At 43.3% G+C, this 19,841-nt stretch overlaps 1 protein-coding gene across 1 annotated transcript; it reads right to left on the bottom strand.

Annotated features, from left to right (window-relative positions):
- Window positions 1–4,982: 4,982 nt before the first annotated feature.
- Window positions 4,983–18,962, bottom strand: LOC119927118 (TNF receptor-associated factor 1-like). The gene is made up of 8 exons (XM_038745663.1): window positions 18,958–18,962; window positions 17,562–17,637; window positions 15,813–15,911; window positions 13,608–13,682; window positions 13,004–13,405; window positions 12,228–12,384; window positions 11,148–11,296; window positions 4,983–5,416 (listed from the first exon to the last, which is right to left on the bottom strand). The coding sequence occupies exons 1-8, from the start codon at window positions 18,960–18,962 to the stop codon at window positions 5,192–5,194; spliced, it is 1,188 nt and encodes a 395-aa protein (XP_038601591.1). The 3' UTR covers window positions 4,983–5,191.
- Between the last annotated feature and the right edge of the window lie 879 nt (window positions 18,963–19,841).

Below are 19,841 nucleotides of genomic sequence, written 5' to 3'. Positions count from 1 at the left end.
GAGCCAGGATTAGAACCCATGACCTCTGACTCCCAAGCCCGGACTCTTCTCACTGAGCCACCCTCCTTCTCTGGTTTCTTCTCTAATCTCCTTCACCTCTAGGCAGTAAACTCTTTTCGGGCAGGGAATGTGCCTATCAACTCTGTTATATTGCATCCTCCCAAGCTCTTAGTGTTGATTGATTGGTTGATTTTCTTATTGAGAGTGGCACAGAGTCCTCCGCTGGCCATTTGGAATCAATCTGCACGTAACATATAAGTGAAGCAATCACAAGCATTTCAGAGTGACAGCAATGCAATACCTTCCCAGATGTATGAGTGACAAAGGTCAAATTCACTGAGTGAACCCTTTGGATCATCATTTTTAAGTCTTCTGAATAATAATATGCTATCTGCTAAAGTAGGGGATCTGGTTTCCTTCCCTTGAGCAGTTTGCAGGACACTATCAAAGAATTATTAGGATAAAGGCTTTTGGGGAGCATCAGCTCCTTTTTTGTACCCCACTTACCACTCTGAGCTTTGAAAATTGAATCAAGTAGCTTAATAATAATTAATTATAATAATTGTGGTATTTATTGAGTGCTTACTATGTGCCAAGCACTATTCTAGGCACTGGGATAGCTACAAGGCAATCAGGTTGGACACAGTCTGTTTCCCTCATGGGGTTCACAATCCAAATCCCAATTTTACAGATGAGGTAACTGAGGCACAGAGAAGTTAAATGACTTGTCCAAGGTTACACAGCAGACATGTGGCAGAGCCAGAATTAGAACCCACAACCTTTGACTCCCATCATCATCAACCATCATCAATCGTATTTATTGAGCGCTTACTGTGTGCAGAGCACTGTACTAAGCGCTTGGGAAGTACAAGTTGGCAACATATAGAGACAGTCCCTACCCCATAGTGGGCTCACAGTCTAAAAGACACCCAGGCCCATGTTCTTTACACTGAGCCATTAAGTTAATAATTGTTGCATTTTAAGTGCTTCCTAAGTGCCAAGCACTGTGTTAAACACTGGGGTAGATACAATGCAGTCATTCATTCATTCATTCAATCATATTTTTTGAGTGCTTACTGTGTGCAGAGCACTGTACTAAGTGCTTGGGAAGTACAAGTTGGCAACACAGAGAGACGGTCCCTACCCAACAACAGGCTCACAGTCTACAGGCAGGTCAGACACCAACATCTCCCTAGTTCCACATAGAAGTAGCATGACCTAGAGGAAAGAGCACGATCCTAGCAGTCGGAGGATCTGGGCTCTAACCCCAGCTCTGCCACTTGTCTGCTGTGTGACCCTGGGCAAGTCACTTAACATCTCTGTACCTCAGTTTCCTCATCTGTAAAATGGGGTTTCAATTCCTCTTCTTCCTCCTACTCAGACTTTCCCCATGTGGGACAGGGACTGTATCCAACCTCAGGAATGTATGCCTACCCAGTGCTTAGAACAGTGCTTAGCTTTCAGCAAGCACTTAACGCAAACGTTGATAACACTAATAATAAAGAATAACATTTGAACTATAACGAATGAGGCTGCTCACGTTTCTTTGCCTGGATCAGAGTTGGGAAGGTATCCTTTGCTACTGAATACGAATGTTTTTCAAACTGAGAACTCCAGAAAAGTTTCTCTGAACCGATGATGGCCGGAGAAACCTGACATTTTCAAGTCAGGAAGTCTCTCATAAACCTGTCAAAGACGCAATAGTAAATAAATTCCAAATCTCAGAAGGTGAGTACCCAGTCTCATGGTCCCAGCCTGGTATCTGGATGTTGTCCTGCTTTTGGCCTTGACCCTCAGGGAGAGTGGCAGTGGCTGGACAACAGAAGACTTGGTATTCACTGATGCTCTCTCTCTTCCATTACCCCAAATAGAGTCAGTTTCAGGAAGCAGATTCTGCCCTCTAAGTCTCAGAAGCACATTAGAAAGGAAGATCAGCCTGGTGGGAAAGAGTAATCTGGGAGCCAAGAGACCCAGGATTCTAGTTCTGCCATTGGCTTGCTGGGGGTCCTTGGGCAGGTCACTTAAGTTTTTGATGCCTCAGGTTTTTCACCTGTAAAATGGGGGTAAGCTGCTATGTCTACCTAGAGATTGCAAATCCCGGGAGGGATAGAGACTGCCTGATTTTGTATTATTTTGTATCTTAGAGTCGTGCATATGACAGGCACTTAATGAATACCATAATTATTGTGATCTTGACCCAGAAAACGTACTAATCAGGCACCCCAGTGATGTTGGAGCAGGAGAAGACCCTTCCCAGCTCTTCTCTATTTCCCCCCATGGCAGAAGAGTACCTCTATGTACACTCCAAGGACAGAGGGGCAAAGTGGAGTGGGAGCTAGTGGGCCATGCAGAAAGATTGCTCTCCTGGAACATGGATTGGTCGAGTTCTGCTTTGGCCCAACCCACACCACTTTAGGAGCTATGAAGCCCAAGTAGAGCAGGTTTTAGAGTTTAGCCAAGCAGGCATACACCTGGAGCTCTAAATTTGAAGGGGCAGTTGCCCCTGCTCATCTTTTAGACTGTGAGCCCACTGTTGGGTAGGGACTGTCTCTATGTGATGCCAATTTGTACTTCCCAAGCGCTTAGTTAGTACAGTGCTCTGCACATAGTAAGCGCTCAATAAACACGATTGATTGATTGATCAAAGAGGCGGCATGGGAGTCCAGAACCAATGCCTCCCAGGCCGGATCCAGGGCAGGGAAAGATCAAAGAGCAGAACAACTGGAGTGGCAGGTCGTTCCACTCTTTTAACCCACTGTGGTTGCAAAACTTCAATTTGCCCAGGGCTGGTGAAATGCTAGTGGGGGTTGGGGCCATGGGCATGGGGACCTGGAGAGTGCGCACCCTCTTGAGAAAAGTGGTCCCTCCCCGCACTCAACCATAGGGATGCACAACACCCTGGAGGTGCCTAATCAGATCGTCACACTACTACAAATTCTACAGTGGAGAATTCAAAGGACAAATTTCCCCTAGGCTGATGTTTTCTTCTTTGCTCACTATCTGCCAGTAATCCTATCCTTCCTGTTCTAAGTGGCTTGAGTTTCATAAGCGCTTAGTATCCTTATGAACTAATAGATTTCATTTTATGTGTATCTTTACCCTCCCTGATAAATTCTGGGCAAAACTCTACTCCCAAACAAGGTAATCTAATTAAAGGGGAAAAAAAAGCGGCCCATCTGCCACCTGCCTCTGTTTTGAAACTCAGTGATTTGTTTGTCCAGATGGTGCTGACCATTTCAACCTCCATCTCCCAAATACTATAGCAACTGATATGCAGTCTATTAACCACTGTGAGACTGGTTACGGTTGTTCCTTTCGAAAGAAAGCTGTGGGTTCAAACTGTCAAACAGATACTGAGAGAACAGACACTGAGGTTCTAAGTAAAAGGTATTAATAAGGATGGAACCCAGGGGAAGGCTTTCCTTAATCAAAGTGGAAAGTGAACCACACAGATGTGTCCACTGCTCTGCCAACACACACAGGCACTGAGGCTACACATACCGCCACAGGCCCCACAACTCTGGACAGGCTTACAGCCATGAAAGGACAACACCAATGGTATTTGTTAAGCACTTACTATATGCCAGGCACTGTACTAAGCACTTGGGTAGATACAAGATAATCAGGTTGGACACGGCCCATGTCCCACATGGGGCTCACAGTCCTAATCCTCATTTTAAAGATGAGGTGATGTGCCCAAAGCCACACAGCAGATAAGTGGAGGAACTGGGATTAGATCCCAGGTCTTTTTGACTCACAGGCCTGTACACTATCGACTAGACCACTCTGCTGCCCATTGGAAATCTTTATTGGTTCCTGGTTATCATTTTGAGGTGGTCCCTTCTGAAAACAGGTTTGGGCTTTGGAGGTCAATGTAGTGTTTTTGCAGGCTTGGGGTGTGCCTCTCTCTGTGCTACAAGTCAGTGTCCATGAGAAAAAGTATATCAGAAAGTCTGGGACTAGAGAGAACCACCAGTGTGGGTAGATACCCAGATGTTCTGTACTCCAGTTCAATCAATCAATTGAACATATTTATTGAGTGTATATGTATACATATGCATATATACGTATATATGTATATATACACATATATGTATGTATATATACACATATATACACTCAATGTATATATACACATATATACACTCAATGTATATATATAATAAATATGATATTTATTATTATATATACTCAATAAATATATAGTGATATTTATTATTATATTATTGTATAATTATCCACCAAACTAGCTCTCTTCCTCCTTCCAAAGCCCTACTGAGAGCTCACCTGCTCCAGAAGACCTTCCCAGACTGAGCCTCCTTTTTCCTCTCCTCCTCCCCTCTCCATCACCACTCCCTACCCTACAGCACTTGTATATATTTGTACATATGTATTACTCTATTTATTTTACTTGTACATATTTACTATTTTATTTTATTAATGATGTGTATGTAGCTATAATTCTATTTATTCTGATGGTTTTGACACTTGTCTACCTGATTTGTTTTGTTTTCTGTCTCCCCCTTCTTGACTGTGAGCCCGTTGATGGGTAGGGACCGTCTCTGTATATTGCCGACTTGTACTTCCGAAGCACTTAGTACAGTGCTCTGCACACAGTAAGCACTCAATAAATATGAATGAATGAATGAGTGTCACTGTGTGCAGAGTGCTTGAGAGAGTACAATATTACAGAGTTGGTAGACATGTTCCCTGCATATAAGGAGCTTACAGTTCAGTGATTAGTGAATGGAAAACAGAAATTGAGAATAGCCTCTGTCTTCTCTTTCTCCAGTTTCCTTGCAGAGTACTTGCAAAAAAAGCAAAAAAAAAAAAAAAAAAAAGATCACTGATGGCAAGATCCATGGAGATCAGGTTATAAGAATCCTGTTTGACCAATCTTTTCTTGATGATCTGATCACTGTATTTCAAGCACCAACAGTGTTTCCCCTGAAGAAGATCTGATCGTCTCTAAACCACACATGGAAAAGAGAACACATTTATTGATCTAGACCAAAAGGCTACCATTTATCCAGATGCATCCCTCTTTATATGAGGAATAACAGTATCTCCTTCAACTAGTGGCAAATAGTAAAGATACGTGGGCTTTGCTGTTATGAGTGAAACGTCTCCCCTTTCCAGTTCCGGACTAGAAACCGGACTCATTTGATGAGGGCAGAAGGATCAGGCCGTGTCACATTTGGTCCAGCTCAGCTTCCACTTTCACAAAGAGCACGTCATCGCACACAAATTCCTGGCAGCGACCCTGGAACTCCTCCAGGGAGACAAACCTGGAAATGCCTGCAGGCACGTTGGCATTCCCCATGGGCCGCCGGCCCCAAGGCGCGGTGAGGTCCGGCACAAAGCGTCTGAGGATGGAATGCTCCTGCTGCTTCTGGTTAAGGATGAGCAAATCCACCTATGGGGATGAGAAACACAACACACACACACACAAAAAAACACACAAACACAGACCCACCAGTCAGAGTTCCAGCTGACTTCTCTCTCACTCCTTTTCCTTGACCATTTACTGACACTTAGTAGGCTTTTTCCTGGAAATCATTGGGTGGCTGCCTTTTTTTTTCCCTTTTTTTATTGTGCTCAGGAAGACAACTCAGCACTTTTACATTTCAAAGTCTGGTAATCATAAAACTGAATCTCGACATAATATTTTCCACTACAATTATCTTTTGCTTCCTAAACTCAAGTACGACGTTACCACGACGGTTACCATAGGAGCGCCCTCTACTGGGCAATCCCGTGAATCAGTTGTGATGTTCAGGATTTAAGGCCCGTCGAGGCAAAGAGATGAGGGACACCCTCATCATCAATCGTATTTATTGAGCGCTTAATATGTGCAGAGCACTGTACTGAGCGCTTGGGAAGTACAAATTGGCAACATATAGAGGCAGTCCCTACCCAACAGTGGGCTCACAGTCTCCCTGGACTTTTCTACTCCCAATTTGCATGGGTCACGGCTACTAATGGGAATGGGAGTAGAAAAGTCCAGGGAGACGAAGGTGTCCCTTCTCCTGCAGCTGCAGCTGATGCACTTGAAGGAGCGCGGATGGCCAAGAACATCCTTTCAGGAAAGATCAGAGCCCAAAACGTGAGCCTGAAGTCTCCTTACTTATCGAGTGCCCACTGTGTGCAAAAACACTGTATTAATAATAATGATAATAGAATTTTAAGCGCTTACTATGTGCACAGTACTGCTTTAAGCATGGGGGGGGGGGGATACAAGGTGATCAGGTTGTCCCACGTGGGGCTCGCAGTCTTAATCCCCATTTTACAGATGAGGTAAGTGAGGCTCAGAGAAGTTAAGTGACTCGCCCAAGGTCACACAGCAGACATGGGGCAGAGCCGGGATTAGAACCCGTGAACTCTGACGCCCAAGCCCATGCTCTTTCCACTGAGCCACACTGTTACTCCCAAGCACTTGGGGGAGTACAGTGTGACAATAAACAGACACATTCCCTGCCCAAAAGGACCTGGATAGACTAAACTAGCCCAAAGCAAACAGAACGTGAGACAATCACTTAGGTTGGCTTTTTGGTTTGGGTTTTGGGCCCCAGGATATGTGTAACCATGGAGGATGAACCAAGTCCAGTTGTAAGCTTTCTCTGTGGGAACAGCCACAGGCCTCACATTAGTTGTAGGATAGCCTGGGAGCTGGCAGAATCTCATTTATTTCTGTCACATGGGGGCAGGTACTACTCTTTTCATGATTTGTAAATGTGGTTTGACTTCACCACGTGACCAAAAACGCTGCACGGTTACATGGGTCTTTTCCATTATTCCCTCCCTGTGGCTGAGTTATTTTGGGAGGGGGATGGCATCCACCTTAGAATGGAAGTTGCTTGCAACTAGAGTTGTGCATTTTCTTTGCTGAATCTCTGTATTAATAAATAATAATGATGGTAGTTAAGCGCTTACTATGTGCCAAACACTGTTCTAAGTGCTGAATGTATTAACAAATGCTTAACAAATGTTTGCATTAAGTAGGTCCTGTTTTAACCTCTCTCACCTCTCAATTATTGGCAAATAGGGCACATCTGTGACCAAGGGTGAACATAGCAAAAATAAATATGAAAGCAGAAGTTTTTCCTTTCTCAAAGCTCTGCTTTTCTAAATCTTGTTAACTCTGAATTAGGATAGGACTCTACAGCCTATCCTTTGTCAAGGGCTATAACTATCTGGGCTGTGCCTGTGCTTGGCACATAGTAAGTACAGCATGGCTCAGTGGAAAGAGCCCGGGCTTTGGACTCAGGGGTCATGGGTTCAAATCCCGGCTCCACCAATTGTCAGCTGTGTGACTTTGGGCAACTCACTTCACTTCTCTGTGTCTCAGTTACCTCATCTGTAAAATGGGGATGAAGACTGTGAGCCACCCATGGGACAACCTGATCACCTTGTAACCTCCCCAGTGCTTAGAACAGAGCTTCGCACATAGTAAGTGCTTAGTAAATGCCATCATTATTATTAACAAATACCATCATTATTATTATTGTTATTACCGGAAACTGGTCAAGATAATGCAACACAACAGAGAGACTTCTCTTTACCAATTCCTAACTTCGCTCCTTCTGTGTTCACTGACTTACCCTGATGCCCATTATAATGTGCAAAGTAAAGATATATGTCTCCGGAGGTGAAATCTCTGTGACTTAATTTATCAGTGGATTCTAAGAGCCCCATCTTGAAAGACCTTGGGTAATCTGCGGGTGTGAAGGTTTTCCAAAACTAGCTTTGCTTTTTGGTTGTTGAAAAGAAAAAGGGTCCCTGATTGAAATGTATCGTCATGGTCTTGTGCTTTCCTGGGTGACTGGCTTGTAAGAGGTGAATTATGGAACAGATTTGTTCATCTCTATGAGTAAAGTGTGAGTTCTCCGTTGTAAGGTCAATATTGATAGAAAAGAAGATATATGCCACTTTGTCAGGAGGAGGTAATGCTGAGCTGAAAGCATTTATCTTTGGGCTAGGATAAGTGGCTTTGAAGGGGCAGTCGAAATATCTTTCCTTTATTGCGTCAATTTTCTGATGCTCTCCTAACCCAAATCTGAGAATTCATTCATGTCAGTATATTCCAGGGAAATGGTGCTGGTTACTACTTCTATATTATGAATTCATTAATTCATTCATAAATTATTAATTTATATTAATTCAGAACTTGAAACCTTTTCATGAGAAGCAGCATGGCTCAGTGGAAAGAGCATGGGCTCTGGAGTCAGAGGTCAGGGGTTCAAATCCCGGCTCCACCAATTGTCAGCTGTGTGACTTTGGGCAAGTCACTTAACTTCTCTGGACCTCAGTTACCTCATCTGTAAAATGGGGATTAAGACTGTGAGCCCCCCGTGGGACAACCTGATCACCTTGTACCCACCCCCAGTGCTTAGAACAGTGCTTGGCACATAGTAAGTGCTTAACAAATGCCATCATTATTATTATTATTATTATGTAGTTCTGGGAACTGGATGCTGGAATTGCACTGGCAGTGGGCAAAACCAAACACTCCAATCCCAAGGGACAGGGCTCCAAACCAGATATTTCTTTTAATTAGAGGTGAAAACATTATTAAATTTCTTTGAAAACTGAAAGCACATGGAACTCCAAAAGGTGGGGTTTTTAACTGGAAAATAACTTGGGTCTTGCCAGATTTCAGGGAACTCTCGTGTATGATTCAAAGAGGAGATTAAGACCACATTGCACCAATAAGCATCCACTGCACATGCTCAGCCAGTGGATTCAGAACTAAATGAAACTTTTAGGTTAAGTCGCTGGTGAAAAAACAGTAAAATTCCCCAACTCCCTTCTTCCCCAGTCTTTCCAAAAGATGACAAATGGGAAAGTCCACACTGCGGTTTTGTTTGATTTAAAATTGAGGGCTGGAAAGCAGATTGTGGAGCTGTATGACTCTTTAAGAACACGAAAATGAAAGATTATCATCACTGGTTCTTGGTGCATTATGTAAATAAAGTACAAAAGATCTGAATCTGAAGAATTCTCCTACATTAAGGAAAGAAGATGTTTTCCCAGCTTATTCAAGAAAATTCAATTTCAGTCTTTTGAGAAAACCCCTCTTGTTCTTTGGTGTTTGCGGAGGCTATATATACCTTTCTTCCCCCCAAACCTCATCAACAGCAAAACTAACATCCTTAACTCCATTCACTCTGGATACTTCCCAAGCAAATCTTTCTTTCTGGAGCACTAAAATCCATGATTGAAAGAGACCCATGATTCTCCAGGAAAGTGAAGCACAAAGAGGACTTTCCAGAATAACGGATAAGAATTCTTTCTTCTCAACTGGCTTAAGTCCCCCTGGCATCCTGACTGTAAACTCATTATGGCCTGGGAACGTGTTTACAAAGTCTGTTATAATGTATTCTCCCAAACACTTAGCACAATGCTCTGCACCCAATAAGTGCTCAATGAATATGACTGATTGGAGTTGAGCCCAGGGCTGGAGACTGAAGCAACTGCACTGCATGGGCTTCATCTGGGGTGCCAAGATCTCCATTGCTCCCTACTTCTTCTCTACCACTTTTGCATTTTACCTCGAAGCCTCTGTTTAAGGTGAAGGGTCTCCCCTTGGTCCCTTTTGAAAAGGGATCTCAGCTTGGCACTCTATTCTGCTTTTTTTTAACTGAACTTCCACTCTGGAGGAGAACTCCTCTACCCATGGAGACTGATTTTCAAAGCTGGCCTGGGTTTGAGTCAGAGACTCGGGTCACCGATTTGGGTGTAGACTACAGATCTGGGAATCGCAGTAAAATAATAATATGGTTGGCCACCCTCCTGCCCCTCTCCTTCACTTGCCAGTCAAGCAGTGCTCTCAACTGTCCAGAAAAGCTTATTTGGCTATTGTCCATCTAAAGGAAATTTGGGCAGAGAAGCACGAACCCTTGCATTTAAAGTAGTGTGGGGCAGGGGATAGGAGCTTCCTGAAGTTGAAGCATCCATTTTCCAGAGTCTTCTCGGGAGTCCACCTCAATGCTGTGTCTTTTATATCTACTGTACACTTTCAAGCAAGTAGTAGAGTGATCTATCCACAACAAGCTCTCAATAAATCCTACTGATTTTCCCTATCCCCTTATTCCTCCTGTTTCTTTATCTTTAAAAAATAATGGTTATAGGGAGAAAAAGTAAGTGCTGAATCTATTAGTCACTGGACAGTTCTTTCCCCTTCTGCGATTCTGTTATCTGAAAGAGGGTTTTACAGGTCTTAGGCTATGAAGAGTCCCCACCTAGTTTCTATTATCTCCAAACCTGATGCTTTCCTGCTTGTGACCGAGTGTTCTGTCACCCTTCTTCCCGTTTCAAATTAACTGGACACTTTTACTGCCCAAAGAGATCAGATGGAGGGAAGGCAATTAGATAGATTTCAACCTTGGAGCCAAGATGGAGCATCTAGAAAAAACATCTTACTCTATATTTATTTCCTGGAAACTGTGTTCCATTTTCTTTTTAAATGAAAGCTGCCTTCACATCCTCATAAGTGCATCAGTTTCAGATCTCCCTTATGTCTTTTGCTCTGATAATTCTGTTTTCCTCATTTGGTTTCTGTCATTTGGGAGAGAGGAATGATCTTTTGGATTAGTACATGTCTACTAGTTTGTGAAACTGAAGTCATTCCACTGCACCAGAATCTGGCTATTCAGAAACCGAAAACTCACTGTTTTCCTATTCATTTTTGCCAACTGATTTAAATCCTCCCCTGCAATTGCCCTATTCATGCCTCAGGCCCCAAATCAGTTCTGCCCATATTCTCCTACCCTTCCCTGATTTATTATGTCAGACAACATTCTTATTAGGGCAAAGGCTCACATGGCAGGGAAGATAAAAACCAAGATGGCTTCATCTTACTTCCTGGCCTAAACTAAATGGCAATGCTCATCTTAAGAAGGAAAAGAAGGTTGGGAAAATTTTTTTGGAGCTTGGAAAATAAAATGGAAAAAAAACTTTGTGAATGTATCCTAACGTTAATGAAATTGCCCCTAGGGGAGAAATGATGGTTTCTGAGAGAATTCAGTCATTTATTCTCCAGTGAGATACAGTACTCATCATCCCCATTCTATCTTGAAACCAAAGCATTTGCACAATTACTGCTTTGTTTTGAAACTCGGACTCCCTTCAGAAAATAGGTTGCTTACTTTGGCTTTGAGAGGCCACTGGACCAGAGCGTCAAAGTCCCCCTTTAACAGCCGGATGTGCATGGAGATGTAGTTGCCCCTCACCAGCTGATCTCCATTGAGGTAAAGCTGGATGACCATCTTATAGCCATACTGACTGGTGTAGAAAGCTGTGGGAGGGAACGAAGAGGAAAAAGCTAAGTGATGCAACCTGATACCCTATTGACTCATACAATTGTCACTCCTCATTCCATTTTTCAAACTGAAATTCGTGTGGAAACACATAAAGCCAATACTCTTATGTAGAGTTAGAAAACAGGATGCCAGTAAATGGGATTGTGTGATTCTGGCACATGAACACTGCATTGCTTCACAAAATCTGTAGCTAGCTCCTCTGAAAATCCTCTGCTAGATAAATTAGGCTGATGTGGGCAAGGACAGCTAGGGGAATTGTATTTTCACATTTGTTTTCGAGCTCAGGATAAGCTGATTTTTTAAACCCAATTATAGTGAGCTACTTCATTTTCAAAACTCAGAACCCCTGAAGAACAGTCATTTCTGTATCTTCAATCATGGTCTTTAAGTGCTTTGATAATATCAAATGGCAAATGCTTTATTCCCAATTTAGAGAAGGAAAAGCTGATGTGCTGTATGACGCTTGGTCTGAGACAATCTGGAGCAGAGCTGGGACTTGGATCTAGATCCCAGGATTTTTATTTAATTTTTTTTTCTAGATTAGTTCTCTCATTTAGAGCTTGACTGAGTAGCCTCTATCACTGTTTTCCTTCCAGTGAAAGTGTAAACTCCTTGTTATTCTGTACTTCTCAAGCCCTTAGTACAGTACAATGCTACTATTACTACTATCAATCTATGGTGCTTATTGAGCACTTACGTGCAGAGCACTGTACTAAGCACTTGCGACAGTACAACAGAATTAGCAGACACATTCCCTGCCCAAAGCAAGCTACTATTACTGCTACCACCACCATCACCACTACTACTACTATTACTATTACTACTACTACTACTACAACTACTATGATTGCAATGTTGCCATTTAGCAATTACCCAAAATTTAAAACAAGCATTTCTCTTCCATACCATTGGACTCTAGGCATTCCCTTGTTCCATTTAAAGCTTCCTGTTTTCGGATGCTGAAATTTGGGATTTTCCAAATATATATTCCATTGTGAGCAATTTCCACTGGCCCTGAGAAATCTGGGTATGCCCCCGAACAAAACCTGGGACATGCTCTTACCTGGAAGACCAGAAGCAAAGAAAGAATTGTTATTGTTGATGACGAATTTACTCCCATCATTTTTCTCCCAGCATCTGTGTCCTCTCCCCTCCTTTTAGATTGAGCCCCCTGAGTGCAGTAATTGTATCTAAATCAGTAGTTTTGCACCTTTCCCCACTGTTTAGTCCAGTGCCCTGTGCAAACAGCATAAATGACATAAATAATACAAAATAGAAATAGCAAAAGAGGGCAAAAAGCCAAAACCCATATTTCTTTTTTTATTATTAGTTTTTTTTTGTGTGTGTGTTTGCTTTTAATGTTTCACTTCTAGGAAAATTTGGGTGATGGTCTTAAAGATCTTGAGAGCTAAAAACAGAAATGTGGAATTTCACCCTTTATTAACAGCAATGGGGGATGGGAGAGAGGGCAGGGTCTTGTTTGCCCCCTAAAGACTTCTAGAGATGGGTGGGGTTGGAAGAAGGATTGGGTCACACTGAGGATCCGGACATTTCTCTGAAAACCCTACTTTTAGAATAGGAGTATGTAACAGCAGCTCCCTTCTAAAAATGACACTGAGTGTTCTCTTCAGGAAGCGCTCACTCATGGAAGTGGCCAAGAGTCAAAGATTCAAAGAACTGACCTTGCTGTCTACCAGGTTGCAGCTCCTGTGGTTTTGTGGCTCAGAGTCCTGGACAAAGGCTTTCATCTTAACTGAGCAATCCTCCACTTTTTCACAGACCTGTGCCATCTTCTCCTCAACATCTGCTACTTTCACTTCCACCTTAGAAATCTTAGATTCAAGGGCCTCCATGGCTTTGCAGTGTTCTTCTGGTAGATGAATGGTCCTTCCCATTTTTCCCAAATGTGAAAGAGATCTAGGTAGTTGGTTCTCAAACTTGCCTTTTTCCCTGGAGACAAGGTTTCTGGCGTAGCAGGATCTTAGTGGTGACACCTCCTTACTTGGGATTATTTTTTCCAATAAAAGGTCCATATGTTGGAGAGTAGAGATTGACTGATGACCCTGAATTTCCAATTTTAGCCCCTAGAATAGACACCTGAATTATAGAAGCTCTGTAATTAGCAAATTTCAGAAAAAAAAAACAGAGGCCAGAGGCTACAGCCCTGACCAGTAAGGGCTGAATTCCAAAGAGATTGGAGGTGCAGACAGGCAAGACTGGGAAAGAAATTCATTCTGGAAAGGAGAGTGAATCATTTTTAGTTACTCACACAGGAAAAAAAATCACCTGGAATTTGCAGCCCACAGCTTCAAATAGGCAACCCTGTTTCTTGCTTGAAATAAAGCCATGTAGTTCTTCACTCTGGGAAGGAAGAAAGGGCAACTCAAGAGTAGAAACAGAAACTAATACAACAATTAAGCTGGGAATGCTGAACCGAGTGGTTGACAGAAGCAACAAATTATTTTAAAAAGAGCATGCATGTTATTCTCTCTATGTTCAAGCTTTCAAATGCAAAGAAAGTCTTCAACTCCTTTTCCCTCCCCTAACTGCCTGTGTGAAGCTAGGTAGGGCTGGTTCAACTTTGAGAAACGATTGTTGGAGTCCAAACTCAACTAGATCACTGGCTAAAGCAATCTAGTTTTCTTTGGCTACTGTTAGCTCCATGGACTGGAAATGTGTTTGTTGTAATTCTGTTACATTGTACTCTCCCAAGCGCTTAGTACAGTGCTCTGCATATAGTAAGCACTCAATAAATACCATTGATTGACTGATTAATTGATTTGGTTTTGTAGAAGAAGCTGATTTGGGGGAAAAAAACCCGAAGTGACGGCTGACTTGCATTTCTATTGGGCACTCCAAGGCTCTCCAAAGTCAATCTCCAGAAGTCACAGCTTCACTTTGCAGGCTGGGCTGATGACTGGGAGATTGACCCTGAAGAGCCTAGGGCAAATCTTGGTCTCATGTCATTTTCACAGAGAGAAAGTGGATCCATTAGCACTTTTCTCTACTGTAGCAACGTGGGTGTTGATCTGCCTAATGGAAGAGGGAAAAAGAACTCATTCAAGCCCTTCTTCTCCAGTAGCTCCCCCAGGATAGATGCCGAGTGAGGTGGAATTGGCCCATTTACAGTCTAGAGCAGTGAAACGGGTCCTTCAGTACCAGAGGCCCACATCATGGGCAGGAACAGGAAATCATAGGGAAGGAGGGAGGGGGTGGAAGTTAAAAAAAATGCCACCTTTCAAAAGGCTGTTTCTGCAACCTTCAGGGCTTTTTTACTCAGGGGTGGAGTCTGGAATATTTGATGATTTGAAAACCTCCATGTCTAAACCAGTCAGGAAGAGAAAAATACTTTTTGTAACCTGGCATAAGGATGGAACCTTCTGGTGCCAGAAAACTGCAGTCAATGTAAATTCATGGGGAGATGTTTTTAAAAACAATTTCCATGTCCTAATGACCAGAGCCTCACACAGGGCTGCATTTTACTGAGGGGTTGTTTTTCTAGGTGCTCTTGGCCTCTATGCTTTTATCTCTTCAGAGACTCCATACATGAATCCTACCATATGACTGACTGTTCTAAATATTTTGACTATTTTGCTGCCCCCTAAGTCTCAAAGTTCCCCCCCCCCCCAACATCTCAATGTCCAAGATGAGAATCTCCTCAGCCCTCATCTGTGATCTATGAATTTGTTTTTCTTTCCCACTACATTTCTGAGAAAAACCAAAAGACTCCCTCCAAGGGGTCATTTAGGTTTACACTTAATCCACCTCAGGCTCTGTAAGTGTGGAAAGGGCCACAGGGATCATTTTTTGAGTGGATAAAAAAGGCTTCTGATGTTTCCAGGCCTGGTGTGCTGTTCTTTGAGATTTCATGCAGATTGTAGAAGGGCAGGGATGAACTGAACAGAAAACATAAACACTGGTGTTCCTGGCAAGGTCTTCCTGGTGATGATGATGGTATTTAAGTGCTTACTATGTGCCAGACACTTTACTAAGCACTGTGGTGCATACAAGAAAATTGGGTGGGATACAGTCCCTGTTAATAATAATAATAATAATAATAATAATGGTATTTATTAAGTGCTTACTGTGTGCAAAGCACTGTTCTAAGTGCTGGGGGGTTACAAGGTGATCAGGTTGTCCCACAGGGGGCACACAGTCTTAATCCCCATTTTACAGATGAAACAGAGCCCTGTTCCACACAGGGCTCACAGTCTTCATCCCCATTTTACAGATGAGGTAACTGAGCCCCAGAGAAGTTAAATGACTTGCCCAGAAATATGAAATGACTTGTCCAAAGGCACACAGCAGACAAGTGTTGGAGCCAGGATTAAAACACCGGTTATTCTGGCTCCTAGGCCCATCTCGATCCACCAGGGAACACTGCTTCTCTGGTCTGGGAAGCTTGGCTGTGTTTGTGCATCCAGTTCCTACCACCACCATTAGAGGCTGTTGGTTATGGAGCTGCAGGGCTGTGTCTGAATTATCACTTACCGCATACTGAGTCGGAGCTCCAGGTGGAGGAAGACTTCCATAGAGACAACTTATCTCCAGCTGTTCAATCTCTTTTCTCTTAGTGTCATCAGGTCTTATCTGAAAGAGCAGTGAGGGTTTGAATGTGGGGTAAAGCCAGGAACCAGTGTGGGCAGGGAACGTGTCAGCTAATTCTGGTGTATCATACTCTCCCAAGTGCTTACTACCCCCGGTTGTTGGGTAGGGACTGTCTCTACATGTTGCCGATTTGTACTTCCCAAGAGCTTAGTACAGTGCTCTGCACACAGTAAGCGCTCAATAAATATGATTGAATGAATGAATAGTAAGCACTTAATAAATACGATTGATTGATTGATTGAGCCCGAGTAATGTGCCACCTCCCTGTTTGGGATGGAGCTGAAACTAACCCCATGGTAATAAGTGGGCAAGGACTGCCTTTCGGGGCTGGTGTCTTGAGTATTGTGGCCTAGATGGGGCTCTGGATAGTTTTCACTTATTCCTGGCCTTTAGAGTCAACCCTGCCACTAGGCTGCTGAGGCAGATGCCACCTCAGAAGACCCCTTAACCTTCAACTATCTGAAAGGAAAGCTTTCATTAATTTCAAGTCGTCTCTCTCATTCAACTTGTATATTCATTCTATTGCCAAATGCTGGTGGTTCTACCTTCACAACATCTCCAGGATCTGCTCCTTCCTCTCCATCCAAACGTCCACCATGCTGGGGTTTGCACTTGTCATATCCCGCCTCACCCACTATACCAGCCTCCTTGCTGACCTCCCTGCCTCCAGCCTCTTCCCCTTTCCAGTCCACATATCATTCTACTGCCTGGATGATTTTTCTAAAAAAGTTCAGTACATACCTCCTCTCTCCTCAAAAACTTTCGTTGGTTGCCCATCCACTTCTGCATCAAACAGAAACACCTCACCAGTGACTTTAAGCCAGTCAATCAGCTCCATCCCTCCTGCCTAACCTTGCTCCTCTCTCACCCTAACCCAGCCCACATATTTTGATCCTCTACCACCAACCCACTTACTGTGCATTGATCCTATCTCTCTCACCATCTACTTCTTGCTTACCCATCCTTCTTCCTGGAACTTCTTCCACCTTTATTTTCCAACAGACCACGATTTTCCACATCTTCAGAGCCCTAATAAAACCTTATCTCCTCCATGAAGCATTCCCTGACTTACTTCTCATTCCTCACCCTTCTTTCTCTCCCCCTGCATCACTTATAAATTTGGGTCTGTATCCCTTAAACACTGACACTCATGCCACCCACCCCCAGCCTCACAGCAATTATGTACATATCCTTATACTCTACTGCTTCTCCGATCTGTGATTTATTTTAATTTCTGTCTCCCCAACTAGATTGTGAGACCCTTGAGGGCAGGGATCATGTCTAACAACTTATTCTTATTGTACTGTCATCTCCCAAGAGCTTAGTACAGTGTTCTACACCTAGTAAGCACTCAATAAGTACAATGACTGATGTATGAGCTACATACACCACCAGCACTAAAATCGAATCAGAATCATAATGTGAGATCAATGTGTGGTCAAAGTCACCAATCCAGGCCACGTAGCAGATCCAGGTGAAATTGAGAAAGGAAACTGGAAAGACCCTTGATGTTTACAAAAGAGTAAGACAGATTACGGTCAGTGGGCCCAAAGCATTGGTTTTCTTGCTTGCTGTAGATCTGGTGACTATCTAATGATGGATCCCAGAGGATGCAAAGAAGTGTTTACTCACAGAGCCACAGTTAAAGATTGCCTCATTGGTGATGATTTTCTCTCTGCACAATAAGCACTCAGGATCTAATGTATTTCTGAAAGAGTGAAAACCCTAGGTGAAGTAATGCAGTTGTGCTTGACTGTCATTTCCTTGGCAAAGGTACTACATTTGGCAAATGAATGCACACACACACACTCGGCCTGCAACCTTCTGACTTCCTCTTTGGGGAACTGCCTGTTCCTGCATTTGGAAGGAGCAGAGACAGTAGCACCTGTTTTTCTCCCCGTTCCCCCGGCAGCAGACTCTCCCCATCTCTCTGCTGGGGAAACCTCACAACAGAGTTCTGACACTGTTCCATTAGTAGATCCCAAGGAAGGCACTCCCAGGACCTGCTGGGGAATTCGTTCTCCCTCCAGGGCAGCCCCTCTGAGGGGTAGCATGTGGGGTAGTGGATGGAGAATGGGCTTTGGAGTCAAAACTTCACTGGGTTCCAATCCCGGCTATGCCACTTTTCTGCTGTGTGATCTTGGGGCAGTCACTTCACTTCTCTGTGCCTTAGTTACCTCATCTGTAAAATGGGGATTGACACTGTGAGCCTCATGTGGGGCAGGGACTGTGTCCTACCCAATTTGATCCATCCCAGCACTTAGAATAGTGCCTGGCACATAGCAAGCACTTAACAAATTCCATAATTATTATTATTACACTGCACCTGAAGCACTTTTTTTAAAATGGTATTTGTTAAAGGCTTACTCTGGGCCAAGTACTAAACACTGGGATAGATACAAGTTAATGAGGTTGGACCCAGTCCATGTCCCACATGGGGCTCACAATCTTAATCCCTATTCTATAGTTGAGGTAACTGAGGCAAAAAGTAGTGAATTAATTTGCCCAATGTCACACAGCAGACAAGTGGTGGAGATGGGATTAAAATTTAGGTCCTTCTGAATCCCAGGCCCATGGTCTATCCAGCAGTCCAAGCTGCTTCTCTGTGTATATACCTTAAAACTCTGATGCTTCCCATTGTCTGTCATTTTTATAAGTGCTACCGTCCCCCCCACCACTAGATTGTCAATTCCTTGAGAGCAACACTATTGTACTGTCCCAGGAGTTTAGCACTCTGCATACGTTAGGCACTCAATAAATGCTATTAATTGATTATCCCAACAAGCCATTCCTTGCCAGGGGTGGTGCAGGGGGCCCTTGGTGTCTGTTGAGCACATTGGGCATTTTTCCCAACAGGCTAAATCTGTTTTACACGCTGATAGCTGGGCCCAAAACCCTCCCAGCCTAGGACATCACTAATCACAACCATTACAGATGTTAATTGAGCTCTGCTTTGGACCTGAGCCCAAATGTTTCACTGGTGTGTGGGAGAATAAAAATCTTTTGTTCTTCTCAACCAACAAGATACGGCATGTTGGCTCTCAGAGTATGAAGAATCGAAACTTTCTGAAATCCAGGGCCAGTCTTGGGGAGAGGCTTAGTAGTCCCAGGTGGCTGGCAAATTCACTTCCTCTTCTCCCATTCTCTGCTCCCAAATACGCTTGTATTGGATTCATCCTTGCTCTTGGATTTCCACCCTTTATTCACCCCTCCCTTAGCCCCACAGTACTTATGTACCTACCCATAGTTTATTTATTTATATTAATAGCTGTCTCCCCATCTAAACCGTAAGCTCCTATTTTATATTGTACTCTCCCAATCACTTAGTACAGTGCTCTGCACACAGTAAGAACAATGGCATAGCAGATAGAATATGGAACTGGGAGTCAGAGGGTCATGGGTTCTAATCCCAGCTCTGCCACATGACTGCTGTGTAATCTTGGGCAAGTCACTTCAGTTCTCTATGTCTCAGTTACCCAAGCAGCATGGCTCAATGGAAAGAGCATGGGCTTGAGAGTCAGAGGTCATGAGTTCAAATTCCTGCTCTGCCAATTGTCAGCTGTGTGACTTTGGGCAAGTCACTTAAGTTCTCTGTGCCTCAGCTACCTCATCTGTAAAATGGGGATGAAGGCTGTGAGCCCTACGTGGGACAATCTGATCACCTTGTATCCTCCCCAGCGCTTAGAACAGTGCTTTGCACATAGTAAGTGCTTAACAAATGCCAACATCATCATCTGTAAAATGAGGATTGAGACTATGAGCCTCATGTGGGACAGGGACTGTGTCCAACCTGATTAGCTTGTATCTACCCTAGTGCTTAGAACAGTGCTTGGCCCAGAGTAAGCACTTAACAAATACCACATCTTATTATTATTGTTATAGTAATAATAATTATTATAATAATAAATATGA

Source organism: Tachyglossus aculeatus, chromosome 4 (assembly GCF_015852505.1).
Source record: "Tachyglossus aculeatus isolate mTacAcu1 chromosome 4, mTacAcu1.pri, whole genome shotgun sequence".
Taxonomy (NCBI): domain Eukaryota; kingdom Metazoa; phylum Chordata; class Mammalia; order Monotremata; family Tachyglossidae; genus Tachyglossus; species Tachyglossus aculeatus.
Note: the sequence above shows the minus strand (reverse complement) of the source record. Positions and strands in the feature narration are given on the sequence as shown.

What these genes read in the sequence shown, in the direction of transcription:
- LOC119927118 (XM_038745663.1), bottom strand. An exon ending in GCAACCTGGTAGACAGCAAG is followed by an intron (nt 12,385 to 13,003) that starts GTCAGTTCTTTG and finishes CTGGTCTTCCAG; the next exon opens with GTAAGAGCATGTCCCAGGTT. An exon ending in AGTGGCCTCTCAAAGCCAAA is followed by an intron (nt 5,417 to 11,147) that starts GTAAGCAACCTA and finishes TCATCCCCATAG; the next exon opens with GTGGATTTGCTCATCCTTAA.